The 23,921-nt window shown below is 40.6% G+C and overlaps 1 protein-coding gene across 6 annotated transcripts in view; it reads left to right on the forward strand.

Annotated features, from left to right (window-relative positions):
• BICC1 (BicC family RNA binding protein 1) overlaps positions 1–23,921 on the forward strand; it is a 347,294-nt gene that overhangs the window by 288,237 nt on the left and 35,136 nt on the right. For all 6 annotated transcript variants that reach the window (XM_070782051.1, XM_070782052.1, XM_070782050.1 and 3 more), the window contains exons 5-14: positions 942–1,100; positions 2,606–2,659; positions 4,068–4,262; positions 4,732–4,983; positions 7,142–7,273; positions 9,704–9,890; positions 11,679–11,840; positions 12,445–12,641; positions 12,780–12,912; positions 13,760–13,916. In XM_070782051.1, the coding sequence (XP_070638152.1) occupies positions 942–1,100; positions 2,606–2,659; positions 4,068–4,262; positions 4,732–4,983; positions 7,142–7,273; positions 9,704–9,890; positions 11,679–11,840; positions 12,445–12,641; positions 12,780–12,912; positions 13,760–13,916 (1,628 nt within the window). The remainder of the gene's footprint in view (positions 1–941; positions 1,101–2,605; positions 2,660–4,067; positions 4,263–4,731; positions 4,984–7,141; positions 7,274–9,703; positions 9,891–11,678; positions 11,841–12,444; positions 12,642–12,779; positions 12,913–13,759; positions 13,917–23,921) is intronic.

The following is a 23,921-nucleotide window of genomic DNA, read 5'->3' on the forward strand; positions in this document are numbered from 1 at the left end:
AAAAAAGATTATCTTTTTTTCTTTTTTTTAGTGGTTAACTAAGTTTAAAAACCAAAGTATTTAATGGATCTAAGTTTAAAATTTAAGAATTCAGAAAGTGTATAACTACTGATCTTTTTAAAATCTTGCTGTATTTTGACTTTTTAATTTTACTTTGTAAGGACTGAAGAATTTCAATATCAATATTATAAATGAGAAAACGTTTCATGTTAGTCTTTATAATTTTACAACACTGCATTTCCCCAAATTAAATACATGAATTCCAGGTGCCTATAATTGTTCATTGTGCCTTAAAATTTTACATTTACCTTTAATATAGTCAATCTTACACTCTGTGCCGGTTTCCTTAAGCCATTTTACTCCTGGAGATATATATTTTGTGATTTCTTCCTCACTCTTCTTCCTCCCTGCAAGAATAATTTACCTACTTTGTAAAGTTTGCCATACAGTGATAGAGAAGTTATGAAAATGTTTGTAAATCCTTTTTTATTCAGTTTTGAGCTTTATTTTTGTTTCTAGTTTTCTATCATTGTTCAGTGTTTCTACTAAGATACATTTATTCACTCTTGCAATTTTTTTACCTGTTTTTCAGTTACTTGAATTCATTTTCATGAATAATATCTATTAAAGAAAAAAAAGTAATTTATTTGTAATTGTAACTAATTTGACTTGAATACTACTGTCCAAAAAAATTATCTTGGTAAAGAGTATATCTTCCTATTTCTTTGGACAGATTTGTCTTTAAATGAAACATTTTTTATGAGCCAAGGATACATATGTAAAATTGAAAAATTTATAGATCAAGATGATCTTAAGAAATCTCTAAGAATTTCCACGGGGTCACTTTTTGTTAATCCTGTTCCCTTGGGGTAAACGTGTCTTTTTATGAGTTGTTCTTTCCTTTTTCGTACATCAAGAAATAATACATTATTTCCACGTAGAGCAATCGGGTCACCTTGAAGATGGATGTCTCACACACAGAACATTCTCATGTAATCGGCAAAGGGGGCAACAATATTAAAAAGGTGATGGAAGAAACAGGATGCCACATCCACTTCCCAGACTCCAACAGGAATAATCAAGCAGAAAAAAGCAACCAGGTGCTGGGACTTTTCACGTGAAATTTTATGGGACAGATTAAAGCTTGGATTTCCTGTATGCGCATCTTTTGGGGGAGATGAGAACAAAAGAGTTCTTGTGAAGATGGCAGGTAGTATGAATTGTATGTCCCCCTCAAAGGAGACTGAAAGTGCTCAGCATTTTTAAAGAGATGCATTGTAGATGGGCCTTAAATTCTTGATCTCTAAATGGTTGGTAGAAGAGAGGGAAGGTTGTCATGGCAACATTAAATGAAGTCCTTGCAGAAAGGCTCAGAAGGCATGTGAGTTAGGAAAGGATCTGAAAGCTCGCCTAGTCCGGGCACCTGTTGATAGCTGGGATTCTGTCTGCAGCATCACGCGAGTGCTCCTCCAGGTACCCCGGGTCACCTGAGTGGTGATGTGCAAGTGTCCGACTTTCTCACGTTGGCTGAATTATGTCTCTCTTTTATGCCCCCCTCCTTTTTTTTTTTTCCTAGTTCTTGGGTTTGGAAACAAATGGAGCTCATGCGTCTACATCAAAATGCTGTCAGTACTTGAAGAACAGATAGTGTTCTCTGTATTATTTGAAAGTTTTCTCTCCTCTAATCACGCTATTAGAACCTGGGTGGCTCAGGGGTAGAGAACACACTTGCCAGGGCAGGAGACCCAGTCCATCTGATTCCTGGGTTAGGAAGATCCCCTGGAGGAGGAAATGGCAACCCACTCCAGTATTCTTGTCTAGGAAACCCCATGAACAGAGGAGCCTGGTGGGCTACAGTCCATGAGGTTGCAAAGAGTTAGACACAATTTAGCAACTAAACAACAGGGAAACTATGTTGGCCACAAAGATGACTGAGACGCAGTCTTTTCTCTTGGGGACTGATGGTGACGGTGGCGTATATACACGAGGAACTAGACAGAAAGCCATGGTGAAAAGCAAGAGCAGCCGTTAGCTGACAACATGGCGTGGGCATGACCCATGTGAGCGCTGTCCTGGAGCCCCACCCTCTCGCCCTGATGCCACGAGCAGTTCCTCAGTTGCTGGATCATAGGAAAGCCTAGAAGATCCTGAGAAGGGGCTGTTGGAGCAACAGTGCTTTTTCCCAGCCAGCATGGAAGTAGTCCGTTACTTTGTGAACATACGGTGGCGGTATCACTGCACATTGATGCCCATCTCGTGTGCAAAGGGTTTAAACAAAAGGGGGAAAATGCAGTGAACACAAGAAAATGGGAAGAAGTTGGGAGGCCCCCTGTGGGCCGGGAGGTTTTAGGTAAGTCCAGGAGGTAGGAGTTGACCATGTTGGTCAACTGACACGGATCACCAGCGCTCGTTAAAATGCAGATTCTGATTAAGTAGGTCTGGGTTGGTGCCTGAGATCCTTCATTATTAACAAACTCCGAGATAAAGACGATGCTTGTACGATGCTGTTTTATCCTGGATGACGCTTTGGGTAGTGAGGGAGTAGACAGCTGAGAAAGTGGATGTGGATTCAAGAACAATAAATCTGTGTTTTTTACTTTTGCAGGTGTCTATAGCAGGACAACCAGCAGGAGTAGAATCTGCCCGAGTTAGAATTCGGGTAAGTATTGATTCCTTTTCGTACTATAAAGCAGTGTCAGCGATGTTGGCATTATAGGCAATAAAAATATTGTAATTTATCAATTTATAACCAGATCATATGTTCAACATGTAGGAAAGAGTGACAAAAGTTGTTTTAATGTCTCAAAGATGCTTCTTAGAGATGGTCTAAATTTTACCTGGCTCTGTTGCTCTGATGGTTTTGAAATGATCAAAAAGACGCCTGAGGAAAAATGCCACAGGCAATTCAAGTTATAAACTCAGGTTTTGCAGAGGTCTCCTTCCATTTAAAAACTTCAGATAGCCTACCCAAGCTTATGGCTGTAATAAAAGCATTATCTTTTAAAAAAAATCTTAAATTATTGAAGGATGATTGCTTTACAATGTTGTTAGTCTACCGTACAATGAAGTAAATCATCTATATGCTGCTGCTGCTAAGTCGCTTCAGTCGTGTCCGACTCTGTGACCCCGTAGATGGCAGCCCACCAGGCTCCCCCGTCCCTGGGATTCTCCAGGCAAGAACACTGGAGTGGGTTGCCATTTCCTTCTCCAGTGCATGAAAGTGAAAAGTGAAAGTGAAGTCGCTCAGTCGTGTCTGACCTTCAGCAACCCCATGGACTGCAGCCTACCAGGCTCCTCTGTCCATGGATTTTTCAGGCAAGAGTACTGGAGTGGGGTGCCATTGCCTTCTCCAATCGTCTATATGTGTGTGTGTGTGTGTGTGTGTGTGTGTGTGTGTGTGCGTGTGTGTGTGTGTGTATGTATAGGGCCAGTGGCTTCTATATTTTAAAAGAATATATAAAGGCAAATTTAATTTAGAGATTTTTGTTTACTGTCTATAAAAACTACACTCCCGTGTAGGGACTGGGAGACTTCCAGCCATTTCGCGTTTTGAGTTACAGCGGAATTTTGATGAAAACGTAAGCTGCACTAATTTTGCGTTGCAGGATGAGGGAGTTGAGGAGTACTGGGGAAATGAACACATTTTCAATGGGTTTCCCATATTTTTATGCATTTGCTTCTTTTTGCCCCCATTCTCTACAAGGATGGTGTTTAAAAAAATTAATGCACATTTAATTTTCATCTTGAGAAAAAACCCCATCTTGAGAATGAATGAATCACACATATCTCTAAATGAATGGGCTTCGCTAGTGGCTCAGAAGGTAAAGAATCTGCCTGCAATGCACAAGACCCGGGTTTTATCCCTGGGTCAAGAAGATTCCCTGGAGGAGGGCTTGGCTACCCACTCCAGTATTCTTGCCTGGAGAATTCCATGGACAGAAGAGCCTGGCAGGCTGCAGTCCTTGGGGTTGCAAAGAGTCAGACGTGACTGAGAGACTAACATTTTCACTTTCAGTAACTATGCAGTGACCTAACTGTCTGCTCTGGGTTCTATGATTTCGTTTTAGGAGCTGCTTCCTTTGGTGCTGATGTTTGAACTGCCAATTGCTGGAATTCTTCAACCAGTGCCTGATCCTAATTCCCCCTCTATCCAGCACATATCACAAATGTACAACATTTCAGTGTCATTTAAGCAGCGGTCCCGAATGTATGGTGCTACGGTGATAGTACGGGGGTCTCAGAATAACACCAGCGCTGTGAAGGTGAGTGGTGTAGGTCATTCCAAACACTGTAGGTACAGAAATTGTATGAGTTTTATTTTTAAAGGATTTTAAGACAAATGTGTTTTCTGGAATTTTTTTTCTCATATTGCATTCTGGTTCCCATTTTTATTTATTTATTTAAAAAATATTTGTTTATTTATTTGGCTCTGTTGGGTCATAGTTGTAGCATATGGGATCCTTCACTGTGCCTGTGGGCTTCTCTGGTTGCTAGCACGTGGGCTTAGTTGCTCCTCGACACGTGGACTCTTAGTTCCCTGACCAGGGATTGAACCTGCATGCCCTGCATTGGAAGGCAGATTCTTAACCACTGGGCCACCAGGAAGGCCCCACATTCTGGCTCTTAGGACATGTGGAATTTTTCCATAGCTGTCAGAAGCGCAGTAGAACCTCTCCCTTCAGTGTGGACGGCTATCACGTGCGACTGTATCTCTCCCACCTTTTCTCCTAGGAAGGAACGGCCACGCTGTTGGAACATCTCGCCGGGAGCTTGGCGTCCGCTATCCCCGTGAGCACGCAACTGGATATCGCAGCTCAGCATCATCTCTTTATGATGGGTCGAAATGGAAGCAACATCAAACATATCATGCAGAGAACGGGTGCTCAGATCCACTTTCCCGATCCCAGTAATCCACAAAAGAAATCCACCGTCTACCTCCAGGGCACCATTGAGTCTGTCTGTCTTGCAAGGCAGTATCTCATGGTAGGTTTACTGAAATTAATGGTACAGGTTTTTTTAACCTCTCTGGGTACAGTGTATGTTGCTGCACATGCGGTAGCAATGTGGTATTTATGGAAGCACTTTGGAATTCTGGTTTAATAAGGAAGTTTCTTGGTAAAAGAAAGTAAAAGAATAAGGTACATGGTGCCTCCCAGATTTAATTTCATTTTGTGGGTAATTCTCTTGCAGTATTTGTTTTTATAAATGTAAACAACTGAAGAGGTTACGTGGAAATAATCGGCTATATTTTGTGGAAGGTGGTTATTGTTATTTGACATTTAGCATTAGTTTGTGTTTGACAAAAAAAACCCACTGTTTAAACAGAGCAACTAAAAATTAATAAATTAAAAATTTTACCCTACCCTCAAAGATAATAAATTTTGGTAGCATGAAACATTTGAACATTTCATAAATCTTTCGTACCCTTTTAAAAATGCTATAGTATTTGAGCCGTGAATTTGAGTGTCATGAATTGAAAGAAAATAAGTTACATAATTTACTGCTTTCAGTTTATACTATTCAACCTATCCTTCCTATATTCATTAAAAACCCAGTGTCTAGGTTGATACATATTAACAAAATGGACTGACATACCATGTATTCTTATTAAAAAATACCATTATATTCTCCATTCTGGCTAGACCTTTAGTGACATTTGAATCCATAAGCTTCAGACATGACCTTTACTGCTATTAACTTGCAGAATCTGTTTTTGAGAAACCTTCAGAAAATCCAGATGTGTATTGTTGATTCCATTCCTCTGACAGATGAAAACTTGTTATAATCACTAAGAATTATGATACATTATTTTATGAAATTAATTTCATTGTGAATGATTTTTTATTTTAGCTAAGCTTACTTAGGCTACTTTTAGTATACTGCTAGTTCGACAGCATATTTGTATCCAAAGATTATTATGATTACTCTTCATACTTTCTTTTTTCACACTTTTCAAGTTCTTTAGATACTGAGTTCAGTGAAATTTTCAAGCGATCAGCACTGTTATGAATTCATATTCATACTGTGCTCATACCTGACAAAAATACAGGTATGCAATGAGACATATTATTATTACAGCACAATACTGAAAGATTGAGAGAGAAATTAAAAGGCTTTAACTTAAATTTTAAGTAGGATCACCATTTTTTATAGCAACATCCTTATAAACATCTCTTATCCAGAAGAGAAATGGAACATGGTGATTTCTTTTTAATTCTGTTATGTTTGACAGTAACTTCTTCCAATCCTTATGTACAAACCCATCAATCTGTACATCACAAAAAATGTGGGATGTGGTTCCTATACTCAGTAGATGAGGAGCCAGGAAGAAAGAATCAGAGAAAAAGTACAAGTTCTAAACGCTGCTATGCTGAAGAGTGAGACAGTGACAGGAAAGGCTGATAGTAGCAGAGTCCTCCAGGAAGGAGGTAAGGTTTGAGCTGCATCAAAGGAGAAGTAGGACTTGGGTTGGCAAAGAAGCCTTGTGATGAGTTAAGATACCGAGGAACAGAATCTGTTGCAAAGACTGTCCATATGTTGGTGTAGTTTGGAGAAGGGGCAGACATACCCAGAGAGACCTGTGACTGCACAAGCAAAGCTGGGTGGAAATGTGGAGATTTTAAAATGCTGATATATGTTTAGATTTCATTCAGGAGACAGTGAAAAGCCTCCACTGTAAGTCTTTGAGCTGGACCACAAGATTACTGCCCTTCATGTAGTTGAGATTATAGTTTCTGGCACCACCAACAAAGCTGAAGTCAGAAAATGGAAGAATTTTTCCAAGGTAGAGAGTAGGGGAAAAAAAAAAAAATTCATGACCAGAAAGAGAAACACAAGACACTTATTTCCATCATCCAGAAGATAGTTTCTACCCCTCAATATTATTTCCACGCCAGCCTTCTAAGCTATGTGAAGGTATATAATTTAGCTTTGACACTTTGGTTTATTCTTTTTTAATTAAACTTTTTATTTTGTATTGGAATAGAGCTGATTAACAGCCTGATAGTTTCTAGTGGACAGCAAAGGGACTCTTATTCTTTAAATCTATAAAATGTTGTGTTATCTGTAGGCATGCTCAATTATTGGATGTATAAACAAACAGTGTTTTACCGCCCACACTTTCCACTGTGGCATTTTCTAGGGTTGTCTCCCCCTTGTGCTGATGTTTGATATGAAGGAAGAAATTGAAGTCGATCCACAGTTCATTGCTCAGCTGATGGAACAGCTCGATGTCTTCATCAGTATTAAACCAAAGCCAAAACAGCCAAGCAAGGTGGGTTCAGAGTCTGGGCCCAAAGAGAACCAAGTATCATATCACATTCAGTATAGTGTGATTTTCATATAAATGAATATCTGCATATACATGTCACTTGATTTCTATATAATAGACACTGTTACATATTATATTTTACTTTATATAAAGGCAAATTTGTAACAGCATTCGTTATTGATCATTTTCTTTATATATGTGTTGGTTTTTGGAGTCTATTTGTGACCAGTATTTTAATTACATATATGGGAAGGAAACTTTTTTTTTCTTAATTTGCAATCTGGTAACTTTAAGCTTTACTAAGTTGCCACAGAGTTGGTAAGGCTAAACGTTGTGTTATGTCCACATGTGTATACAGATCCAAAGCGGTTTTAAAAATGCTTGGTTTATTTACTACTTGTGAGCCACTGTGCTAGCCCTGGAGGTTTGAAGAATAGGTTCCCGCCCATTCGCTTTCTGTTCCTAGTTCAGCTTTCTTGGAGCTTCTCGTTTAAGATGTTGCAGAATTTCAGTAATTACATGTGCTGTCAAAAACTTAATGGGATAGGTCTGATGATATTAAGTGCTGGTAGGGATATGAGGAAAGAGAAATGTTCCTGCATTAAACTGGGTAAGTTGGCCTTCCAAGCACTTTAAAAGTAGTTTGTGATCATCTGATCACAAAAACACTGGTATTCTACCGCCAGTGATTCTATTTCTAGTCATACATGCTGAGGAAACCTTTGTATCAGAAGTTAATCGACAAGAGTGGTGTTGAATAAAAAAAAGGAAGTTGAAGAAGTAAGTCAGAAAGAGGAAAACAAATATCATATACTAATGCATACATATGGAATCTAGAGAGATGGTGCTGATGAACGTGTTTGCAGAGCAGCAGTGGAGATGCAGACACAGAGAACAGGCTTACGCGCATGGCCCGAGGGGAGGGAGGAGAGCGCGGGGCGTGTGGAGCGAGTAACATGGAAACATACACTACCATATGGAAAATAGGCAGTGGGAATTTGCCGTATGACTCAGGGAACTCACACCAGCGCTCTGCGATGACCTAGAGGGTGGAATGGGGAGGGAGGTGGGGAGGGATGCGCAGGAGGGAGGGGACATGGGTATGCCTATGGCTGATTCATGTTGGTGTTTGGCAGAAACCAACCCAATACTGTGAAGCAACTATCCTTCAGTTAAAAATAAATTTTTAAAAATGTGAAAAAAAAACAAGTTACACAACAACATATACTAAATGATAACATATTTTTATTATAGTAGATAAAACACCAAACAATCGTGCCTTTAAAATTTCTAAACTATGAATTTTATCAAATATGCATATGGCACATATATAAAAATGTGTATTGTTATATATGTGTATGTATGCAAATAATGTGGTAGTCAGTGTCCAACATGAGAAAAAAAATCATGCCTTCCTCAAAGAAAACTTTAAAGGAAAAGATAGGATTGATTCTAAACGAGCTTGCTATATTGAGTCTAAAATTAGAGAATAGGACATTAACTTTAGGTATTGTGAAGCTTCGTATTTGAGTTGACTAGAGTCACTGTAAGTAGTACTAGGATGAAAAGATGCAAACAGAAGAGACTTTGCATGTGAAGATGGACAGGCCCAGGAAGAGTTCTGGAGTTCAGCAAGAAGTGTGCAGAGGTCAGGGGAAAATGGTGAATGAGAGCTCTGAAACCTCGCCGCATCCCAGAGCTTTTTAATGATGCCTCCCTGGCCTCCAGGCTGGACACTGCTTTAACTGCTTTGTCAGCCACACATTTTCTTTCTTTTCCATTGGAGGCTTTCCCTCATGGGTTCAGATTTCCAATTCTCTAGATGAGTCCATTGAGGAAAAAAAGATTTATTGTTTGGGAATTTATTTCGCCATAAGCTTTGCCATAGATACGTCATCAGCGAGGAAGAGGGTACCTCCAGGTCCGTTAACTGGTAGACCGTAAATGTCAGATGTAAATGATCATTACCGTGCAGTCTATCTGTGGTGACAAATTTGATTTTTAAAAGCTGAGATAAATGGGGGGAGCCTTAATGTAGAGACAAGAGGATGTAAGCGAGAATGGGCCATAGGACAGCCGGGCCTAGGCTCCTCTAGCGCCCCCTGCATCTGCCCTGTGACTTTGGGTCTTCCCTGAACACGAATAATAATTTCACCTGTAAGGTTCTGCAGGAATTAGAGTATTTGTGCAGCTTCCATCACAGTGCCTGGGATGGAGGACACACCGAGTAAGTGGTAATTAACCTTTTATGCTTTTACTGAAAGGAGTAAACTTGGGAAATAAGTGGTTAGAATTTGCAGTTGACTTTAAGGCAGCATTAATCCATACCCTGAGTGGAATTCTTATTATCATACTCGTTTTCTCACCCCTTCCCCAATTCATTGTAGACTACTTGCGTGTCACTTTTTTCTTTCTCATTATGTGTTTTCATAGTCTGTGATTGTGAAAAGTGTTGAGCGAAATGCCTTAAATATGTATGAAGCAAGGAAATGTCTCCTCGGACTTGAAAGCAGTGGGGTTTCCATAGCAACCAGCCCGTCCCCAGCGTCGTGCCCCGCCGGCCTGGCATGTCCCAGCCTGGATATCTTAGCTTCTGCAGGCCTTGGACTCACTGGACTAGGTATAAAATTTATTATTACAGCCCTTCTCCGTCACCAGAGGATTGCTTATCCGGTTCCCTTTCTTTCTACTGTCTAGGGCTACATTTTAGAGGCTCCTTTTTCCTTCTTTAGGTCCTATGATCAGGTGAAAAGCAACACAACTCGGATCAATCTGTTTTTTTTTTTTTTTTTTGGTTAGACTCTCTGGATTTCTGTTACCCAGATTCTTTTTATTTCTGCATAAATAATCAAGGTCTGGCTGTTTTATTTTCGGTAGCTGTGTTTGTTCTTCTAAATTAAGAATGCCATGGAGAGTGAAGTGAGCAGGCTGACTATAATTTATGTGTTTGTTCTTTCTTGCATTTGCAATATTGCCATCGGTCCCTAGAGATAAAGATTATCCAGTTTGCTTTACAAAAAGTAATTGCACATCTGCATGTGGGGTGGGCAGAGGGGGAGGCGAAGGCAAGCGGAACTGCACTCCCAGTGGTGACTTTTGCCTCGTCCAGACACAAAGGAAACCTGCAGCCACCACGGGAAGCGAAAGGACCTGCATTTGTATCTGAGATAAAGAAGAGAAAGGTGAAAGAAAACATCACCTTGGTGCTTTAGTTTTTTAAGAAAGCAGGGTGAACCATTTAATAGTCATGGTGTGATACGAACTGTCTCATGTACAGATTCCTGTTTTGTTGGATAAAGTTCATTGCTGTATTACAGTTATTCTAGGTTCACTACTTTTTTGTACATTTTAAGTAGCTTGTGTATAAAAAGTTAATGCACTGACCCTCACAAATTATTCTGCCTCAGTGTTGATTTGAAACAAAAAATACTCTTGTGCGTGCGTACTCAGTCACTCCCATCATGTCCAGCTCTTTGCGACCCCAGGGACTGTAGCCTACCAGGCTCCACCATCCATGGGATTATCCCGGCAAGAATACTGAAGTGGGTTGCCATTTCCTCTTCCAAGGGTTCTTCTGACCCAGGGATCGAACCCACATCTTCTGTGTCTCCTGAATTGGCAGGTGGATTCTTTATCCATGAGCCACCTGGGAAGCCCTAACAAAAATCTCTCAGCAGTCTTTAAATTTTGTAGTAGCTATTCTAGCTTTTTAAAGATGTAATGTGGTTATAATATGATGAAGTTTCCAAGTAGCCCAGACACCATTAGAAGTAAAGACAAAATTTCCCCCTTGGCCTGTAATCTCCTAAAGCTGTCCCTTCCACTGGAGATGCTGAACAGAGTTGTAAGAATACAGCACTGCTTGTAAGTCAGGAAATGCCAGTCAGGCACTTTGGCAGGAACTGAGATCTTCTTTCAAACGTGGTATGAAAGCTTTTTCAGGGAGGCCAGCCTCTCTGCAGATGAACCAAAGGAAGCTGTCCTGTTGCAGGAAAACATTTCCCAATTCACTGCTAATTGTAAGTGGTTTAGAAAGAGGTTTTTTTTTTTTTTTTTTAAAGCAGATGACACGTGAGTTGCGCAGAGAAATTAAAATTGGGTTACCACTTGAGCACAATTTCATTCATGCAAAGCAGCCGGTGGTGCTCCAGGCCCTGGGGTCTATCCTGGTCTGAGCTCCCCTGTCCTTCCGTTTCTGGATCTGTTTGTGGACAAACAGGATCCAGTGTTGGAGCTGTGTATCATGCAGTATTTCATGTGAATATTTGAAAGAAGGTAATCTGTCACTCATACCTTATGACTGGAAAACATCAGATTCTATGAACATGCGTTCCTAACAGCAATATTGATGCCGTCTGTATATTACAATCTTGAATTTATGTGATTGACTTTATATTTATCTTTTCAGGTCTTTTGGGACCCACCACCTTATCTCTCAACACTTCGGCAACCCCAAACTCACTCTTAAATGCTCTGAATAGCTCAGTCAGCCCTTTGCAAAGTCCGAGTTCTGGCACCCCCAGCCCCACGTTGTGGGCACCTCCACTTGGTAATACATCGAGTGCCACAGGTCAGTAGTATTTAAGTACAATCGAAGGTGTGTATTCTTAGGTATTATTGGTTTTTAAGTAAAATTTACTAGTGGTTCCGTTTCCTCAGGGAAAAATTATGGCTCAGAGCATACTGCAGCCAAAAAATTCTCCAAAGTGTCAATCAGTTAAAATGAAGCATAATTAAACAGTGAGTTTTTCATAAAAGTAATATGTAATCTTCAGATGTGACAAGCAGATAAGGAAAAATAGCATGATGCACACAGAGCAATGGCAGAAGCACCTGCGGGTCACTGACCTAGTAATTAGGAAATGCAGATTCTAGAATGTCTGAAATATTTGCTTAATAGTCAAATGCACTTGCAAAGTCTAGCTATTAATAGTTTCCTTGTCTGTACAATGAAGAGCTTAGATTAAATACTCTCTAAAATGTTGTTCCATTCTAATACTCATATGTTTTTATAGTAATGTGTTAAACCTATTAATGGAGGTATCAGAATTGAATTTTCTTCAGCATTGACAGCAACAAAAGTAACTTTTTTGTTGTTACTTGAAATAACAAAACAGTGCTTGATTCTGAGTTGCTTCGTGTCTAATACCTGTCTTCGTGAAATCCTGTTGTAGGTTTTTCTGCTATACCACACCTAATGATTCCATCCACTGCCCAAGCCACGTTAACCAATATTTTGTTGTCTGGAGTACCCACTTATGGGCACACAGCTCCGTCTCCCCCTCCTGGCTTGACGCCTGTTGATGTCCATATCAACACTATGCAGGCAGAAGGCAAAAAAATCTCCGCTGCTTTAAATGGACACACACAGGTAATGCCCTTCAGCAAGAAGCTTGTGACTTATGCTGTTCATAAGGGATAAACCACTGGTAACATATTTAAACTTTTACCTGAAATGAATTTTAGGATTGTGACCATATCTCTGTGCTATTTTCTACTGTTATTTCAGTCTCCAAGTTTAAAATATGGTGCAATATCCACTTCATCACTTGGAGAAAAAGTGCTGAGTGCGAATCACGGTGATCCATCCCGGCAGACAGCTGGATCTGAGCAGACATCTCCCAAATCAAACCCCACGGAAGGTATCTTTCCTTCTGAACTTCAGCCTGCTCTGTTGATTGGATAAAGGGATTGTAAAAGTCTATGCAGTGATTTTTGAGTTGGTTTTGCTGACTAGTTATGACTCATCCTGCCTCAAGGATGCAGGAGGACAGTATCTTGAACAAAGTTCCAAAGAACATGGTGAAAGAGCACTTTCCCATTCCATTGGAACTTCCTAAATTAAAGTGATTGTAATTGTGCAGCAGGAAAGCATTAACTTGCTGTGTAATTTTTTTCCAAGTAGAGTATTTCTTTTTTTTTTAATCTTTTTTTTTCCCAAAGTAACCCGTAATTTGTGTTCCTGCTTTTATTTTTTTTTAAATTTTAATTGGAGGCTAATTTTTAGACTTTATAATATTGTGGTGGTTTTTGCCATATATTCTATCAGTCTTTAAAAAATAAGAGGGTCTACTTTTCAGATTTCATCTTGCAGTTTTAAGATAGCCTTAATTTAAGGTATCATCTCTGTAGCTGAAAGCTGTTAATGCTGTGTCTCCATAGAGTCAGAATCGGATTAATTTCTATTGCAGGTGATTGTTGATAGTAAGAATCGGATTAATTTCTATTGCAGGTGATTGTTGATAGTAAGGTGATATTTTGATTTTTTTTCCTTTTTTTGATGTGGACCATTTTTAAGTCTTTATTGTATTTGTTTACAGTACTGCTCTGTTTTATATTTTGGTCTTTTGGCTGCGAGGCATGTGAGATCTTAGCTTTCCGAGCAGGGACTAAACCCTTTTATCCCCTGTATTGGAAGGCAAAGTCTTAACCAGTGGACTCCCAGGGAAGTCCCCTGGATTTTTACTTTTTTTTCCTTGTTCTCTACAGGTTGTAATGATGCTTTTGTTGAAGTAGGCATGCCTCGAAGTCCTTCGCATTCTGGAAATGCTGGTGACTTGAAACAGATGATGGGTCCCTCCAAAGTTGCCTGTGCCAAGAGGCAGACAGTAGAACTATTGCAAGGCACGAAAAACTCACACTTACAGTATGTATCTTGATTTTGAAGCTCTTGATCCTTTGAAAGAAAGCATGTAACAGGTTGGATATATGTTAAACTGACTAGTTAGTGCTCTTTGGTTTAAGTGCATTTGGTATTTGTGTTTTTTTTTTTTCATTTCTTTTTAGAATTACCTTCTCTTTTTACTTTGAAAATTTTTATTAAGAAATAGTATCTGGTAACCTTCACCTTTATTATAAAACAAAATTCAACTAAGTAAATTTAAAGATCAAATTGATTTTATTCAACAGTTCATGAATCAGCAGCATCCCATGGCAAATGGAATGCTAAATCTTAGTGTTTTATCTGATTTGAAAAGGATCTGGATATTTAGTGACTATCCATCATTTAATTTAGCAAAACTTTAAGGTTTTAGGTTACAAATAATATTTTAGAGAAACTATTTTACAAATTTATTGAAAAACTTTTAATCATTTACATTTGCAGTAATCCCCTTTTATCTTTAGGGGATATGCTTCAAGACTTGCAATGGATGCTTGAAACCATGGATAGTCCTGAATTCCACATATTCTCTGTTTTTTCTATGCGTATATAACTATGATAAAATTTAATTGATAAATTAGGTACAGTTAGAGATTAACAAAAACTAACGAACACTTGCAACAACACGAGTTATGTGAATGTGGTCTCTCTCTCATTTGATCTCTGTCTCTAAACATCTAATTGTACTATACTCACCCGTCGTCTTGTGATGATGTGAGATGACGGAACGCCTGTGAGGAAGTGAAGTGAGGCGAGTGATGTAGGCGTTGTGATGTAGTGTTAGGCTGTTATTGAGTTTCTGATGATACGTCAGGAGAAGGAGCATGACCCTGGATCGCGGAGCCATGACACTGTTTATGGTTGGGGAATCCCAGGATGGAGCAGAGTGAGGTGGCAAGAAATTTCATCCCACTATTCAGAACAGCAAACAATGTAAAATTTATGACTTATTTTTGAAAATTTTCTTCTAATATTTTCAGGCTGAGGTTGATGGTAGGGACCCAAAACCATGGAAATTGAAACCACAGATTAAAGGGGACTACTGGATTCAATTTACTTGATTTATGTAAGCATTTACTCTCTTAAAGCCACTTCAATAGAGCTTTTTTACAAATTAATTTTGGCAGTACCATCTGTAGGCGGAAAATTCAGAACATCTCTAACACATACACTGTTGTTTAGTTGATAAGTTGTGTCTAACTCTTCTGTTATTCTTTTATAGCCCACCGGGTTCCTCTGTCCATGGGGTTTCCCAGGCAGGAATACTGGAGTGGGTTGCCATTTCTTTCTCCAGGGCATCTTCCCAACTCAGAGATCAGACCCACATCTCCTGCACTGATAGGCAGATTCTTTACCACCGAGCCACCTGGGAAGCCCTCAGCACATATATAGACACACATGAATTGACAGAGACCTTTCGGGTTCCACTTTTAAATTACTGCTGTGACTCAAGTACAATAATACAAAATTTCACTAGTCATAAAAAATATTGGATTTAAGTTGTTTTCTGGTAAGTGAAATAAGTTTGCTCCAAAGGGTGAAGTTTTTTACTGCATTGGTGGGGAAGACACTTAACATTTTTTTTGCCCACCTATGTTTCAAATGATCTTTCCCTTTTGTTCATCTTTTGATGGGAATTAACTCCCAGAAGCATTCTGGGGGTTATCAATTTTATGTTTTTTTTTCAAACTTTAAACTTTTTATTTTATATTGGGTATAGCCGATTAATGGGCTTCCTAGGTGTTGCTAGTGGTAAAGAACCCACCTGCCAGTGGAGGTAGACACAAGAGATGCAGGTTTGATCCCTGGGTCAGGAAGATCCCCAGAAGGAAGGCACTGCAACTCACTCCAGTATTCTTGCCTGGAGAATCCCATGGACAGAGGTGGGCTACAGTCAGTGGGGTCACAGGGTCAGACGTGACTGAAGTGACTACGTGTGCACGCATAGCCGATTGACAGTGTAGTGGTGCTTTCAGGTCAACAGTGAAGGGATTCAGCCATATGTATACACGTATTCATTCTCCCCCAAGCCCCCTCCCATCCAGGCTGCTGCAGAACATTACGAGCTCCATGTGCTGAACAGGAGGTCCTTGTTGGTTATCCGTTTTGAATGTGGCTGTGTGTACATGTCAGTCCCAAACTCCCTAACTATCCCTTCCCCTAGCAACCATAAGTTCAATTTAGTTCATTTGTATCATTTTTTTTTTTTTTAGATTCCACATATAAGGGATGTCATACGATATTTCTCCTTGTCTGTCTGCTTTACTCAGTATGACACCCTCTAGGTCCATCCACGTTGCTCCCCCCTCAGAAAATGGGCAAAAGACCTGCATAGACATTTCTTCAAGGAGGACATACAGACGGCCAACAGGCACATGAAAAGATGCTCAGCATCGCTAGTTATTAGAAAAATGCAAATCAAAACTAGAGTGAGAAGTCACCTCACAGGTCAGAATGGCTATCATCAAAAAATCCACAGACAACAAATGCTGGAGAGGCTGTGGAGAGAAGGGACCCCCTTCTACACTGCAGGAGGGAATGCAAACTGGTTCAGCCTCTGTGGAGAACAGCATGGAGGTTCCTTAAAAACCAAAAATAGAGCTGCCATGTGACCCTGCAATCCCACTCCTGGGCGTGCGTCCAGAGAAAAACACGATCTGAAAGGATACGTGTACCCCAGTGTTCACTGCAGCAGTGTTTACAAGTCAGGATATGGAAGCAAACTAAATGCCCATAGACAGATAAAGAAGATGTAATACACATATACAGTATTACTCAGCATTAAAAAGAATGAAATGATCCCAGAAGTTTCTAATGCAACATTTGCATCTCAGAGGTACAGGGAAAGAATAAAATATCCTCCAAGGACTTTGGCTTCCTAAGGCCAGAATTTCTACAATACTTTTGAGATAAATAGGGGAGGTTTTAGGACTGATAAAAGAAAGAGATGTTATAGTGAGTAAGTTCCTAGTTTTGCAAAGGTTTCTAAGATAAGGAAAAAGAGTTGTTCTTAATTTTTCCCCAAATTGGATTGCAGCCTAAGTGACATTATAGTTTGAGCTACCCATCCAACTACATTATGCTTAATTTGCTTAAAAAAAAAATATATATATATATATATATATCAGGGAAAAGATTTCTAACTAAGATGGAAATCTAAAGATTTCTGTGTTCTTGATTTAGAGCTGTTTGCCTTTGAATATTTTAGTGCATGCTTTCACAAAGGCTTTAGAGCATTTTTCTTTCCCTCTGGGTGCATAGGTAGTTTCATTTTGCTTAAGAGAAGAGGTGTTAAAAAAAATTCCCATCAGCTTTTGAATATCAGCTTCCAATTTTTGACCAACTTCTGATTACAGGTCACCTTCAGTTCAGTCACTCAGTTGTGTCCGACTCTTTGTGACCCCAAGAACCACAGCACGCCAGGCCTCCCTGTCCATCACCAACTACTGGAGTCCACCCAAACTCATGTCCATTGAGTCGGTGATGCCATTCAACCATCTCATCCTCTGTTGTCCCCTTCTCCTCCTGCCCTCAATCTTTTCCAGCATCAGGGTCTTTTCAAATGAGTCAGCTCTTTGCATCAGGTGACCAAAATATTGGAGTTTCAGCTTCAACATCAGTCCCTCCAATGAACACCCAGAACTGATCTCCTTTAGGATGGACGGGTTGGATCTCATGCAGTCCAAGGGACTCTCAAGAGTCTTCTCCAACACCACAGTTCAAAAGCATCAATTCTTCAGCACTCAGCTTTATTTATAGTCCAACTCTCACATCGATACATGACCACTGGAAAAACCATAGCCTTGACTAGACAGACGTTTCTGCTTTTTAATATGTTGTCTAGGTGGGTCATAACATTTCTTCCAAGGGGAAAGCGTCTTTTAATGTCATGGCTGCAATCACCATCTGCAGTAATTTTGGAGCCCAGAAAAATAAAGTAAGCCACTGTTTCCACTGTTGCCCCATCTATTTTCCATGAAGTGATGGGACCAGATGCCATGATCTTCATTTTCTGAATGTTGAGCTTTAAGCCAACTTTTTCACTCTCCTCTTTCACTTTCATCAATAGGCTCTTTAGTTCTTCTTCACTTTCTGCCATCAGGGTGGTGTCATCTGCATATCTGAGGTTATTGATATTCTCCTGGAAATCTTCCAGCCCAGCTTCTTCCAGTCCAGCGTTTCTCATGATGTACTCTGCATATAAGTTAAATAAGCAGGGTGACAATATATAGCCTTGATGTACTCTTTTCCTATTTGGAACCAGTCTGTTGTTCCATATCCAGTTCTAACTGTTGCTTCCTGACCTGCATATAGGTTTCTCAAGAGGCAGGTCAGGTGGTCTGGTATTCCCATCTCTTTCAGAATTTTCCACAGTTTATTGTGATCTACACAGTCAAAGGCTTTGGCATAGTCAATAAAGCAGAAGTAGATGTTTTTCTGGAACTCTCTTGGTTTTTTGATGATCCAGCGGATGTTGGGAATTTGATCTCTGGTTCCTCTGCCTTGTCTAAAACCAGCTTGAACATCTGAAAGTTCACGGTTCATGTATTACTGAAGCCTGGCTTGGAGAATTTTGAGCATTACTTTACTAGCGTGTGAGATGAATGCAATTGTGTGGTAGTTTGAGCATTCTTTGGCATTGCCTCTCTTTGGGATTGGAATGAAAACTGACCTTTTCCAGTCCTGTGGCCACTGCTGAGTTTTCCAAATTTGCTGGCATATTGAGTGTAGCACTTTCACAGCATCATCTTTCAGGATTTGAAAGAGCTCAACTGGAATTCCATCACCTCCACTAGCTTTGTTCGTAGTGATGCTTCCTAAGGCCCACTTGACTTCACATTCCAGGATGTCTGGCTCTAGGTGAGTGATCACACACCATCATGATTATCTTTTTTGTACAGTTCTTCTTTGTATCTTCTTAATATCTTCTGCTTCTGTTAGGTCCCTACCATTTCTGTCCTTTATTAAACCCATCTTTGCATGAAATGTTCCCTTGGCATCTCTGATTTTCTTGAAGAGATCTAGTCTTCCCCATTCTATTGTTTTCCTCTATTTCTTTGCATTGATCCCTGAGGAAGGCTTTCTTATCTTTCTTTGCTATTCTTTGTAACTTTGCATTCAAATGTGTATATCTTTCCTTTCTCCTCTGCTTTTCGCTTCCCTTCTTCTCACAGCTATTTGTAAGGCCTCCTCAGACAGCCATTTTGCTTTTTTGCATTTCTTTTCCATGGGGATGGTCTTGATCCCTGTCTCCTGTACAGTGTCACAAACCTCCATCCATAGTTCTTCAGGCACTCTGTCTATCAGATCTAGTCCCTTAAATCTATTTCTCACTTCCACTGTATAATCATAAGGGATTTGATTTAGGTCATACCTGAATGGTCTAGTGATTTTCTCCACTTTCTTCAATTTCAGTCTGAATTTGGCAATAAGTAGCTCATGATCTGAGCCACAGTCAGCTCCCGGTCTTGTTTTTGCTGACTGTATAGAGCTTCTCCATCTTTGGCTGCAAAGAATATAATCAGTCTGATTTCAGTGTCGACCATCTGGTGATGTCCATGTGTAGAGTCTTCTCTTGCTTAAAAAAAAACAAACTTTTAACTCTCGTCAGTTTTCAGTATAGACAAACAGTAAATATTTCTGGCAGCGGTGAACAACCCCTTGGACTTAAAAGCTATTCCAAACCAGAGTGCAAAAATTATTTTATTTTCCTTTCTTTATTGGGTACTACACACACAGATCCAGGAGTGCTGGCTCTGGTAGGAATTCTCACCCTTAGCTGACTTCTGCCAGTTTTTTGAGAATCTCATCTGTGGGCTCCAAGGAGGGTTTAAAATAGAAAGTTAGCTCCAGTGTCTGTCAGAATTTGGCAGAGTTTTTCATTCATTTCTATTTAATTTCCCTTAGCTATTCAAGGGAATAATGTAGCAGTTTACAAGAAAATCCCTCAGAATCTCATCTATTTTTGGGAAAGGCCCATACAGAGACCCTCCTATGAGGATGTCTACTGATGCTGAAAACTCTCCCTCTGTGCACCAGGGCTGAATTGAATCTCAGAGTGATGCTGCGGTGAAGTAGAAAAGAATAGCTTTATTACTTTGCCAGGCAAAAGAGGACACTTCAGGCTTGTGCCCTGGAAAACTGTCCCAACTTGGGAGGGTTTAGTGAGGAGTTTTACAGTAATAGTTGTAGGGCAGGTTGCTGATAAGGATCAGGGTGTGTGCAGGCCTCCATTCCTTTAACGCCTCAGGTGGTCTCCTAACCTGAGGAGCTTCCTAACCTAACCAGCTTCTCTGGTTCTCAAGGCTCTGAAAGCACGAGCTTCCCCCTGAAATGAGGACTGCTTCATCAAGTAGTTTGTCTTGCGTTTGTTGAGGGTTTTCGTTCCCTAGAAGAACTCATAGATGTCCTTAAGTGTATCTGATTGAGGTGGAGCCAGGACCCTGCCCCAAGGCCACAGTATTGTTTCTCGGCTGCGCCTGCCTCTGAATCCCCTTCCTCCCCTGATTAGCAACTGTTCACATCTGCCCTTTGGAACTCAGGGAAGAGCATACAGGCCAGAGCCTGTTCCCTACATATAAGAAACCGGGAACACAGAAGGGCTTCATGACGAGAAGCCCCACGACCACTAACATGGTGGACTTTTGTTGTGGTCTTGCAGTCTCTTCAGAGTGGAAAGACAGTTCAGACAGGATTACTAGAATGAGTACTCAAAGAGGATAGGGAGTTCCTGGAGGTCCAGTGGTTAGGACTCTGTGCTCTTACTGGTGAGGTCCTGGGTTCCATCCCTTGTTGGGGAACTAAAATCCCACAAGCAGCATGACATGGCAGAAAAAAAAAAAAAAAAGTATAGAGGAGAGCAGTAGCAGATAGTCAGTCATATTATCTCTTGTTTTAGGTACCTCTTGCGTACCTTTAATTTTTCATTAGCCTTTTTGCAATGAATCTTTCAGTGAATCTATTTTGGAATTTTCAAGCCTTTTGGAGCATTCTGCATGTCCATTAAAATAGGTATCCTTCCCCCCTTCTTTTTTTTTTTGTGGGGGGAGTGGGGCAAGAAAGCTCTTGCTTTTAAGTGCAGTTCTTAAATGATCTTATATAATTGGAACCTTCCTCATAATGGCCATTCTAATTACAGGTTGTCTTTAGTAACACTTTGACATTTTTATAGATAGTTACAGCTTCCAGGGCCATGGTTCTTAGATGTAAAATCAGCAAGCGTACCAGGAGGTAGAGTGCTTAACTCTTTGGATATTAAGGATCCCGTTTGTTTCAGCTAAGCCTTTTTGGGTTTGGGGGGGCCACATTAATATGTGCGGTGGGCCTAGGGGTTGTGTGGTATTTTACAGTGAGCCTTGTTGCATGGAAATCTTCTTGAGGCTGGTGGATGAACTGGTGTCAAGCTAACCTAGACAGCTTATGTGACCAGCTTATTTGAACTCGGGAGTCCTTGAGTTAGGTGGAGAGTACTTCATCAGCTTTTAAAGGCTTCACTCTTGCCCACTAATTTTTGCAAATTTTTGGCCACAGAGATTCCTAATAGCAGTAGCTTGTACAAAACAAGATGAACAAACACGTACAACTGAAATCAGCAGTAACCAAAAGATTCTTCTATGTCCCAGCCATTTAAAGGCCCTGTGTGCACCCCAGCAATTCCTGCCATGGGACCCTGGCCTGGGGAAAGACCTGAACCAGCAGACCTCAACAAACGGGGACTGAGGACTAGGGGCTCCACGTATATAGTTCCCACATGGATCTGGGGACAGAATCAAGGCCTGGGGGTTTCCACCAATTAATTGACTGTCATGGTCTGAAGTAAAGGGTAGGGGCTTGAGCTCCAGGCAGAGCCATCTGCCAGATTCAGCTGACTTGCCCTGTACTGGGAAGCCCATTAGATTGGGAGCTCAGTGCAAAGAGAGCAGAGCTCAGAACTGAAAGGAACTTACCTACAGACCTCAGAAACAGAGAGAGAGAGAGAACTGAAAAGGATTTGCAGGTACCACACCCATGTCTCATGCCCAAAGTTACTGGTAGTCTCCTTTAGTCTTATTACGGCAATCAAACCTGTTAAAAAAAGAAAAGAAAACTAAAAGTAAACTCAGTTTAAAGATCAAATTTTCTTTATTCAACGATTCATGAATCAGCAGCATCCCATCTAATAAATAGAAAGAAGCTCCAAAAATGCTGTAGAAAACGTTTTTAAAGCAGCCAAAAGGAGGGACAAGGAAGTCTTCCACAAAAGAAAGGATTCTTTCAGGCAAGGTCACCTTCCTGCAAAGTCAAGTGGGCCTTAGGAAGCATCACTACGAACAAAGCTAGTGGAGGTGATGGAATTCCAACTGAGGTATTTCAAATCCTAAAAGGTGATGCTGTGAAAGTGCTGCACTCAGTATGCCAGCAAATTGGAAAACTCAGCAGTGGCCACAGGACTGAAAAAGGTCAGTTTTCATTCCAATCCCAAAGAAAGGCAATGCCAAAGAATGTTCAAACTATTGCACAATTGCACTCATCTCACACGCTAGCAAAGTAATGCTCAAAATTCTCCAAGCCAGGCTTTAACAGTACTTGAACCATGTACTTCCAGATGTTCAAGCTGGATTTAGAAAAGGCAGAGGAACCAGAGATCAAATTGCCAACATCTGCTGGATCATCAAAAAAGCAAGAGAGTTCCAGAAAAACATATATTTCTACTTTATTGATTACACCAAAGCCTTTGACCGTGTGGTGGTGGTTTAGTCATTGTGTTTGACTTTTGCGACCCCATGGACTGTAGCCTGTCAGACTCCTCTGTCCATGGGATTGTGTGGATCACAACAAACTGTGGAAAATTCTTCAAGAGATGGGTATACCATACCACCTGACCTGCCTCCTGAGAAATCTGTATGCAGGTCAAGAAGCAACAGAACTGGATATGAAACAGACTGGTTCCAAATTGGGAAAGGAGTATGTCAAGGCTGTATATTGTCACCTTGCTTATTTAACTTATATGCAGAGTACATCATGTGAAATGCCAGGCTGGATGAAGCACAAGCTGGAGTCAAGATTACCAGGAGAAATATCAATAACCTCAGATATGCAGATAATATCACCCTTATGGCAGAAAGTGAAGAGGAACTAAAGAGCCTCTTGATGAAAGTAAAAGAAGAGAGTGAAAACGCTGGCTTAAAACTCAACATTGAAAAAATAAGATCATGGCATCTGGTCCCATCACTTCATGGCAAGTAGATGGGGAAACATTGGAAACAGTGAGAGACTGTATTTTGGGGGGCTCCAAAATCACTGCAGATGGTGACTGCAGCCATGAGATTAAAAGATGCTTGCTCCTTGGAAGAAAAGCTATGACCAACCTAGACAGCATATTAAAAAGGGGAGACATTACTTTGCTGACAGGTCCATCTCATCAAAGCTATGGTTTTTCCTGTAGTCATGTATGGATGTGAGAGTTGGACTGTAAACAAAGTTGAGGACCGAAGAATTGATGCTTTTGAACTGTGGTGTTGGAGATGACTCTTGGGAGTCCCTTGGACTGCAAGGAGATCCAACCAGCCCATCCTAAATGAAATGAGTCCTGAATATTCATTGGAAGGACTGATGCAGAAGCTGAAATTCCAGTACTTTGGCCACCTGATGTCAAGAACTTACTTATTGGAAAAGACCCTGATGCCGGGAAAGATTGAAGGCAGAAGGAGAAGGGGATGACAGAGGATCTCCCTGTCATCGCTGAAATGATGGACGTGAGTTTGAGCAAGCTCCAGGAGTTGGTGATGGACAGGGAGGCGTGGCGTGCAGCAGTCCGTGTGGTTGCAAAGAGTCAGACATGACTGAGTGACTGAACTGAACTGACCTTCCTTTGAGAGAAACCAGGGGTCTGTCTGGCAGATTACCTCACAAGTGTTGGCCAGGAAATTCCAGATAAGACTGTTAACACTGTATCACCAGGAGAGGCTGAAACTGCAGTTCGGCTGGAAAGCTTTGGTTTGTTGATGTTGG

This window comes from Bos indicus, chromosome 28, assembly GCF_029378745.1.
Source record: "Bos indicus isolate NIAB-ARS_2022 breed Sahiwal x Tharparkar chromosome 28, NIAB-ARS_B.indTharparkar_mat_pri_1.0, whole genome shotgun sequence".
In the NCBI taxonomy this organism is placed as follows: Eukaryota; Metazoa; Chordata; class Mammalia; order Artiodactyla; family Bovidae; genus Bos; species Bos indicus.